The following is a 10067-nucleotide window of genomic DNA, read 5'->3' as shown; positions in this document are numbered from 1 at the left end:
GATGGGGTTCTGTTGAGGGAATCATAGTGTAAGGTAATACATATTTTTACAAACTCAAAATTATATACTTACGTAAGAAGAGATGCTGTGCCTTTAAATAGCACTAGGGGACATTTTCTTGGGCCTAATATTCAATAAATACTTGAGAACTGTAGAGGTCCTCTATATTCTTGTATTCACTAGGATACTGAAATAAAGATATGACCATTGTCTTCAAAGAATATTAGGAAGTTTTTCTTAAATTCACCAGGCCACTTTTTGGGAAGAACTAGGTGGGGTTGGAAGAATCCCTCAGGTGCACAGAAATTCAGTTAATCCTGTTCTTTGCCTCTGTGATGTACTGTAATCATTGGCGTCTCAATCATTCTTTTTATATGTAATTAAATGCAAAAGAAATCTTCTCAACTTAGAACTGGATTTAATATAATGTTGAGTGTTTTTTGTTTGTTTTGTTTTTATCTTGAGCTGTGGTCACAGTATATTTGGACTATAAAGGATTTCGTTATCTCTACAGTACAAATTTCAATGAGGATGTGAAACTAAAGATTCAGTGTAGTATATTTCGCATTCAGTAAAATAAACTACTTTATGTTACCCACCTAATATGACAAAGTTTGGACAAAGAATAGGAAATCTAAAATGAATATTTTTAAATTCTGATTTCACCTCTTCATACATTAAAGAGAATCATTCTTTATTAAGTAGAGTGGCATATGTCTACTATATTTTGTTTACTTTATTTAAAAACCTGTACTACTTTATTTACATTAAACAGATTTTTCCGTTTTGCTTTTCAGGAATCGTGGGGAAAAGAGAATGGGTGCTTTTGAATGTGTTCGTAAAGTGTATCGGACAGATGGACTTAGAGGATTTTATAGAGGCATGTCCGCTTCATATGCAGGCATATCAGAGACTGTTATCCATTTTGTTATTTATGAAAGTATTAAGCAAAAACTCCTGGAATATAAGATTGCTTCTACAATGGAAAATGATGAAGAGTCTGTAAAAGAAGCATCAGATTTTGTGGGAATGATGCTAGCTGCTGCCACCTCAAAAACTTGTGCCACAAGTATAGCATATCCACATGGTAAGAGGAGTTGAATTTATATAATGTTCTATTAATTCAGAAATATTCTCCCACCCCAACCAATAGATGCCTTATTATTAGAGCATTTATAATTTTACTGAATTTCAGTATAACAAAATACCATTCTTAGGAATTCCTCATAATGGAATTAATCTGTATAAGTAATGTAAAGCAGTTTTAAGAGGTCAGTATATGCTGTTAGTACCATGGTGGTGATTTATCATGAGCTGTGGACAAATTTTACCCTGGAGTCAATCAGATTGCAGCTGGGTGACTGGGCAAGTTTTTATTTTATTTTTTTTTAAAGTGTGGATGTAGGTGGTATACTAGATACTTTGAATACATCATCGCTAATCTACATAAAAATGCTGCAAAATCTAGGTATGCTACAATATAACCAGAACTGCCTTCATTTTCAAGTGGGAAATAAGAATTGTTAAAATTAACTTGCTTGAGGTCGCATAGTTTACTCAGTGATGGAGCCCAAATTTGAATTGAAGTCTAATCCCAAACACCAAATGATTTTACCATCATTTCGTGTTGATGAATAAGTATATATAAATGATTTATTTCTGCGTTTAAGTTTTACAATATCAGCTTGTTTCATAAATAGCTAAGAAAATCACTTAAAAATTGGTCTGCAACATGATGAGGGGTTTTATTTGTTGGTTGGTTGTTTTTTTGTTGTTGTTGTTGTTGTTTTTGTTTTTTGTAACTTTGTTGACTTCCTAAGTGTAGCCTTTGATTTTGGTGTGCTTGAGGTTTACTTTGGTTTGGGTTTTTAATTGAAGTGCTTCACTTTTGTCACACTCGTTATTAACATTTATATTCACCTTTGTAAAGCTAAGGCTCTGTGGTTAAAGCTGTATCAGGAAAAATTAAACCGGTCTAGGAAATATTTGCTTTAAAATGTAATTTGTGAATAAAACCAATTCTAACCAAGTTGGACTGAGCTTACCCCAGTTTTCCTGAGGGAAGTCGTAACTTCTTTAAAAGAAGTCACAAGAGGATAGTGTCAGCAGCATTGTTTTAGGTCCTGGCCTCCTGATGGAAGGATTAGGATGGTGGCCTGCTAAGGTGAAAGAGGTTTGGAGTTTTAAGTATCCTGTCCCTTCAAGTGAGATGGTGTATTACAAGAAGTACAGGTTATAAACAATATTTTGGGTTGGAATGTATAAGTAGCATGAATTATTAAGGCAGGACATGAGATTGAGTGTTAACATTTCGTAGTGAAAATGGCTTTAGGCCATTTCTCTCAGGCCTATCAAGAATAGTGTATTGAAAAAGTCTGAGAAATAATGAATGTGAAAAGAATAGTCTTTGGTTGGAAGCTCTGAATTCTGGTCCCTTCCTCTCCCCTCAACTGACAAAAACCTCTCAATAGTCCCATTCCCTCACCTTTTAAAATGAAAAATTGGACTAACTGTAATCTTTAAGATCCTTTTTAGCTTTAAAATTTTATGATTTTTGCTTAATTCCTTCCTAGATAGGGCCTTTTAGCTGGCAAGCTTATATTTTTAACATTTTCTACCTCTTCTACATGAAATTTCATCTTGGTATGTGGACCGCATTGTGATTAGATTACTAATTCTTTTTTCTCATTGTAAAGTCCACTTTTTAAAAATCTTTCCTGCTTGTTTTTTACGTATATTCATTTTATAACGAGTATACATGATTTTAGCCAGCTATCTTAGAAGTTTGGTGGTGTTGTAATGTGACTGGGTTCAGTAAGTTACACATTAAAAATCCCTTCTTTATCCTAAGCCTATACTTGAAGGTAACAGTATTAGGAATATATAAAGATATCACTAATGTTTAAATAAAATGACTTTAATTTTTTTCCTAAACAGAAGTCATAAGAACAAGACTGCGTGAAGAGGGAACAAAATATAGGTCTTTTTTTCAGACACTATCTCTGGTTGTTCAAGAAGAAGGTTATGGGTCTCTTTACCGTGGTCTAACAACTCATCTGGTGAGACAGATTCCCAACACAGCCATTATGATGGCCACCTATGAATTGGTGGTCTACCTACTCAACGGATAGCAACATCAGGCTGTCATACTATAAAGAGGGAAGACCAAAAGATTACAGTGGACCATGGAGTATCGAAGCCAGCATGATGGACAGAAGAAAAATGATTTGGGAACATGTAACTGTACCTAAGTGGAAGTCTGGTTTTAGGAATTAAAGTAATTATAATCACATTACTTGGTCTTTCAGTAATGTGGGGGAAAAAACCTCAGCTGCCTCCATGAAAAAGCCTTTAGAGGCACTCCTTCCTCAAAATTGCCATTTTCTCTATCATCCACAAGTCAGACTTGCATTTTGTTTATGGCAGTCAGTGTTTATTCCATGAGTATTTTTTCAGTCTTTTCAACAAAGCCATCCCTAGTTATGTGCTATACTATAAACTATCCAAAGATAGTATTGACAGTCATAAATTTCTAATTTTGGGTTCTATGTAATTCTTGTAAAACAACAATAATATTGAGATCCTCAGTATTATTTTCACATTTCCTTGAGAGGATCTGGCCCAATATTTTAAAGTTAATTATTTAGCATTAGTCACTGTTTTTGACAACTAATGACAACTAATGAAATAGTGTCTAAATATCTTATATGTTTTTATCTTTAAAATCTTTTGGTTGCCATTGCTAACAGGTGCTTGATGTTTAGCATCATGTGGACACTTAAATTGTTAACATATCAAATTCAAACGGTAATCATTTGGGACAAAATAAACCAGTAAAATGTTGATTTTGGGCCATTTCAGTAATTCGAGCATGTCCTCATATCTTTTCTAAATTTATGCAGTTGTCTTTTCAGTGATTTACTAGTTTTGAATTTGGGTCATCACATATCACACCTAAGTATCATTTTCTTAAAGTGGAAAAAATTGACCACTTTTGTGTCTATCTCTTTTGCTTTCACATTAAGAATTTGAACATTTGAATTATTTTCAGAAGATCTGTATAGATTGCATTTATTTTGTGGAGAAAATGGTAATTTTCAGCTTTGCCCTTAAAAGTTTTTTTCTTTAGGGCAACATAAATATCTGGGGTAGTACAAACATAGAAGAGGGCCCTCTGTTGTCTGATGAGCAGGTAATGATCCTAATTGACTTAGATTTGTAAATGAACAAACTGCTTTTGTAAAGAAATGTATTCTATCCTAGTTTCTTGATGGAAATCCATAGAAAGATTCAAGATAATTCAGATTAAGTGTGCTAACAGGATATAGCTTTTACATTTGGCTGTTGAATTCATCTGCACCTTTTAATACTTTAAATGTATTATATGTATAGCCCTTATGAAGATGTTGGCTATAATTCTATTAAGAGACTTTAGCTTATGGATGTTGCTATACTCGTATAAAAAACTTCTACAATTAAACTCCAGCGTGGTACTCATTTCAACATACAGAACTGTACATTTCGTGCAATGGCTTTATCTTAAGAGTGACTCTGTGAATGCACTTTGTGGCCTTTGGGGGTGGTTAGAAAGAATAGGGGAGAATTCCACGTTAAGGTTATTTTTAAAACATTGGTCATGTATTAGGCAGAAACAGTATTCATAACATTTTTCTGGGCTTTAGGTATGTTTTGGAGATCTTTAATATAAATGTTTTAAGTATTCTGTGTACACTGTAGTGACTTAACAGGAAATTGTAGCATGTCATTGCAAGCTTTCTCTGCTATCACCAATGAAACACAGTGCCCTCTTAAATTTCCTCACCTTCTAACTTTCTTAGAATCAACAGTAGCTGGATGTTTTTGAGGTGCTTTGATTGAAATTAAAAACATTTCAATCTATTTGGAGACCAAAGGCAAATTCAGTTTCATCACCTTTGGGATTATTTATAACTTTTATGGCGAATTTCAGCTTTGACATTTATTGCGAGGAATATGCCAAAAAATAATAGCAGGGGTTTCTAACTTAAATCTGTAGAGAAATTCTCCATCTGTAGTGCTTGCCTTTTCAGGTGCCACTTGTACTGCCTAATACAGTGCCATTTGCCTTGTGAAGATCTGTAAATATTAGTTATATTGAATGTAGGACAGAAACTCTCCCTAACATTATGATCTCAGTACCCCACAAATGATTAAGAACGATGCGAAAACCAGCAGCTAAGTAACATCTTATTATTCAGTTGTAGCAAATTCATATCAAGTGTCCTTCAAGGATGAACGTATTTTCTATTCCTGTTTGTATTTAGCAAGTAAAATTTATGTTGACTTTTAGTGTATTATATTCAGCTTTTAAAAGTGAGTTTTATGTATGTACTGGAAGGAAAGGATCCTAGAGTCTTAGACTTTGTTTCTTTATGCAACAATTGGAAAAGAGCAACATCATTTAATTTTTTTTCCCCAAAGCGCCATCTGCTGTAGTTTTCTTTATGACAGAGGTAATTAAAAAAAGAAAACTATGTATAAAAGTTATTTATCAAATTTGTCCCTGAAACATTTCTTAGATCTTTTTTTAATTGATGCAAATGTTTAAAAAGAAAAACATACATAAAATATTGGACTTTTTTAAAAACTTGTTTTCATCTATTTTCTATCAGATAATGTTTTATTTCTAGTATAGAGGTAGTCAGCACTCTTCAGGTTGATTTATAGTTTTATTGTAGAATTTTCTCAGAAAATTAAATTGAACTTATTCAGGTCAAAGCAGTAGATACTGAAAGAGCGTACTCTCCTAGAGCAGCAGATGGAACTCTGGTACTTGTGGCTACAGAAAATAGAAAAATTCCTAAATTTCAAAGTCCAAATCTGAGAATTGCCAACCCGGTCATTATGGCGTCTCATACAGTGATTTTAAATTTAGGTACATTTATTACCAAAGCTTTGTCTTATTTCTTATTATGTATGTAACTTTGTAGAACCAACCTTATTGGATAGGGCCCACAAGTAATTGATTTGTAACTTCAACACCAAGATTATCACTAGATTATTTAATTCAGCTTTTTGTCTCCTAAAACTTAATGCCCACTGTGGAATAGCAGTAGTATATTAGGACCCAGTAGAGTTTGGGTTCAAAATAATGAGTGTTTACTCTTACTGGAGCAGAAACATGTCAGCATTTTTAGGTTTATTTTAAATCACTAAAAATACTGATTTGAACTTAAAGGATTTAAATGCTAGCAGTCTGTACTTTTCCAGCATTGTTTATGCCTGTCTTCTTGTTTACATGCTCTTCTGCCCAGACTGTAAGTATTATAGGGACTTTTTTTGGGCTGGAAAATAATAATAGTTCAGCTTTTCCCTCCTCTAATACTGTTCCTGATTTTAACATTTCTAAGAATAAGATATTTCTGAATGATTTCAATTAAAAGGAATTTTAATTACATAAAAATATTTAATGTACTTTCTGCCCACTTAGATCTCTTCTCTGTCATGCCCTTAAATTTCTCGTTAATCTATATGCTGCTGCTTTTTATGCTACTCCTTTTAGAAAATGAAAATTCTAGGTTTACCCAGTTTTTAGTTTTAAACATTTTGAATGTGTACCCCCGCATATGTGAACAATTAAATTATGACCTATCAGTCGTAGGTAAATAATCAACTTCAAAAGAGTTGATATCTTTGACCATTTATGTGAGGGTTGCTATTGCATTTATGTACATGGCTGTAAATTATGTGCATTTACTCTGTATTTATGTTAACTAGCTGAATTTTATTTGAATTGTTAAAATTTTTAAAATTATAATATGCTTATGAAAATACAGCGTGTTGGTTTTTTTATTAATAATATATCCTAAGGAAGACCAGGTGCTGTAGGTGTTAAAAAAAATACTAATAAGGGATTGTAATCTGACAGGGTCCTTGCAATCTGTGAGGTCATCCAAGGGTTGCCTCGCCTAAAAAAAAAAAAAATAGTGTATCCTAATATTTTGGTATGGTGAGGATATAATCACACTTCCTTAAGATTATGTATAGAACAAAAGTGCATTGCCATTTTCAAAGTAAATGTCAGGCTCCTATCTGCTAGACCTAATTATATCTGTTAATCAAAAGGTCAAATAATATAACTATCTCATAGCTCAGTAAGAAATTTCTGTTCTATACTTTCCATAGGTTTATTGATTTTTCAGTCCTGTACTTTTCACATATAAAAACATGCAGTTTGTAAAGGACATCTGAAATTGGAGCCAAATTAGGTTATTTGATATCTCCCTAGGTTATAATGTCCTTTTGACATCAGTAGCTTTTTTGTTGTAGTCTCAGCCTTTAGGAAAGCTAAGAATTTTAAAATTAAAAGTAAAGAGCTGGGAATTTGTTAGAATAACCAAATTAATCTTCATATTTTCACTGAAATACCAGTAACATAGATATTAAATGTTAAATAGTACCTACCCACTTTACTTTTTGTCTATTTTGTTTTAGTTCAGTTTTCCCAAATTGTAGTTTCCATCAATTATCGCCCAGTTTTGTAGGTGAGGAAACCAGGACAAATTTGTCATATTCCATTTCTCAAAGTTAACGAAAAGCTGAAATCATTCAGCCTACTAACAGTACTCTTTCCACTGAAGACTGAAATAGTGGGTAGAGTGAAGACATTTGGCAAAGTAGTGGTTGATATTATTAGCTCAAATGTCTCCAGTCTAAATTGTGTGTATGTGTGTTCATTGCTGAATATCAGGAGCTGTGACAGAATTGGTGAGTTTATGATTTTTTAAGGTTCAAGTGTGTGCCTTATGTATACATGTATACAACTGGTAAAACTCAAGCTAAGTAAATGGTAGTTAAATGGTTTTATTTGCTTAATATTTGCATTGCACAAACCAGCCGGCTACCTTAGTATGCCTAGAATTGATTCAGTAGTTTAAATTCATAGAGTGCTATGTTTATACAACGATTTCATGTGACTTCTCAGCCTATAGAGTGGGTGAATAGAGAAGTGATACTTAAGAGGGATATTAGTCACAATTGGGCTTTTTTAACGAGTATTCTGAATATTAGTCTCATGTTTATACTAGGTTTTTTTTTTTATCAGCACTTGGGATGATGCTGAGACAGTTTTTTAAACTTCGTTTGAAACTGTGTGGATTGGCTCAGCATAAAACATTGGTAAGTGATGAGAAATAGAGCTACAGATGTGAATTGGAACAGTACAACTGTCTTTGAAGCTGATCTGTATAGAGCTTAGTTTATATCCTGAGGCAGCTGGAGAACCACTGGATTTTCTTTTTTTCCCCAAAGCATCATTGTGACATCATAGAAAGTTAGACTTAACATTAGGTTCAGTTTGTCTTACGTGCACTGCTCTCAATTGCAGTACCATTGAGCCTCAGGGATGTCCTATGTTCTCTGGAAGTGTTGTAGTGATTGATTCTTTTAGGGAGATCTGAAAAGGTTGCTGGGCTTTGAAACAATGATAGAAATTTGATCAGGGGAGGGGCATTCTTGGTTGAAACTAAAATCAAAGCGTTCTAGCAGTCCAGCAGGAGAAATAACCCATTTTCTTTTCTCCTGGGAATTGACTCAGATTTCTAAACTAGTTGGTAGACCCAGTATTCTAAACCTAGTCTAATTCAAAGGAGCTCATCAAATCCAACCCATCAAAATTTAGTGCTAGACTTGTTTTCTGTTATTTTTGGTCCCTACTCTTCCAAAGCACCTCATAACTCCTCCTTGAGTCTTTCATTGTCAAGATAAACCGCATTTTCAACTGCTACATAGCTTTCAAAACTATCCAATAAGATTGATCTTCATTGTATGAACTTATTGAAGTGTTTTAGTGGCCTTTTTTGATCTATACTTTTCCTAAATTATATACTGATTTTTGGTTTTGTTTTTCTGTCTCCCTCACCCCCAATAAGTGTGCTAGAGCAACTGGACATTGGTATAAAGAAAAATGGACCATTACCTCACCATACACAAGTAAAAATGAAAATTGCAAGCCTTCTAAAAGAAATACTTTTGCAACCTTGGAGTAGACAGGGATTCGAATTCACAAAAATGCATTAAAAAGATATTAAAAGGATATTAAAAGTAAAAAAATGCAGCCACGTACTGGAAGAAAATATCCACAATGTATCTGACAGGATATATAATTAAATGCCAAAAAAAAAAGATTTGAACAGTTACCACAAAAATAAACATATGAAAAGGATACTTAGCATGATTAGTAATACAAATTTGAACCAAAAATGAGAAAACACTACAGTGCCCTCCATGCAACAACTAGACAATATCAAGAATGTACAAACAGCTGGGACTCCCATACATGCTGCTGAGAATGTAAAATGGCACAGCTACTTTGGAAAGGCAGTTTCTAAGAAAGCTTAAAACTATATCCACTCTATAACCCAGAATTATTACTGGGGGAGGGGTGGTTTTGGGAAGGGGGGATTCCCAAGAGAAATGAAAACATCTACAAATGTTCATAGCTTTATCACTAAAAGTGGTCATTTTACATGAAGGTCAAGAACAGGGAAAATCAGTCAAGGTGACATGTTAAGTTTACCTGGAGGTAGGGAAGGAGTTGACCAACAAGGGACCTAGTGGAACATTCTAGAGTCGTGGAAATGTCCCACATGTTGATCTGGGTAGTGATTAAACAGGTGTGTGTCTAATACAAAAATTCATCTGGTGTACATTTAAGATTTGTTCATTTTAAACATTTTTAATCAAGATAAATAGTTGAGTAAACTTTAGTGAAAGTTACAGAATGAAACCCATGAAGATGAGATGCTAGAATTAGCAAAGTACAGTTCATAAAATAGTCATACTTAATGTGTTTCAAATAAAATGGAGGTCTTAAAGTGACTATCCGGTTTTGGTATGAGTAAGCAGGACCTCTGAGCAACTTACCTCCATTCAACTAGATCTCAAAACATTTCTTCTGAGGTATTGCTGGGCAAGCAGAAGGGTTCCCCTTCCTTCCCAGCCCCAAGCCCAGGACTAAACAATTAGAACTGGATCTGGATCAGGATAAGGACTGGTGTTAGGGTGCTTCTAGGATGGGGGTACTTCTG

At 33.8% G+C, this 10067-nt stretch overlaps 1 protein-coding gene across 2 annotated transcripts in view; it reads left to right on the top strand.

Annotated features, from left to right (window-relative positions):
• SLC25A36 (solute carrier family 25 member 36) overlaps nucleotides 1-6812 on the top strand; it is a 31232-nt gene extending 24420 nt beyond the window's left edge. The window contains exons 7-8 of one of the 2 annotated variants that reach the window (XR_001516468.2): nucleotides 798-1087; nucleotides 2938-6812. Coding sequence is in view for 1 of the 2 variants with exons in the window: in XM_006907189.3 (XP_006907251.1) it covers nucleotides 798-1087; nucleotides 2938-3131 (484 nt within the window). In the remaining variant the exon portion in view is untranslated. The remainder of the gene's footprint in view (nucleotides 1-797; nucleotides 1088-2937) is intronic. The other variant, XM_006907189.3, reaches the window with a different exon arrangement.
• Nucleotides 6813-10067: the final 3255 nt, after the last annotated feature.

This window comes from Pteropus alecto, unplaced genomic scaffold, assembly GCF_000325575.1.
Source record: "Pteropus alecto unplaced genomic scaffold, ASM32557v1 scaffold92, whole genome shotgun sequence".
In the NCBI taxonomy this organism is placed as follows: Eukaryota; Metazoa; Chordata; class Mammalia; order Chiroptera; family Pteropodidae; genus Pteropus; species Pteropus alecto.
The sequence above is the reverse complement of the archived record's forward strand: the minus strand, read 5'-3'. Positions and strand labels throughout refer to the sequence as shown.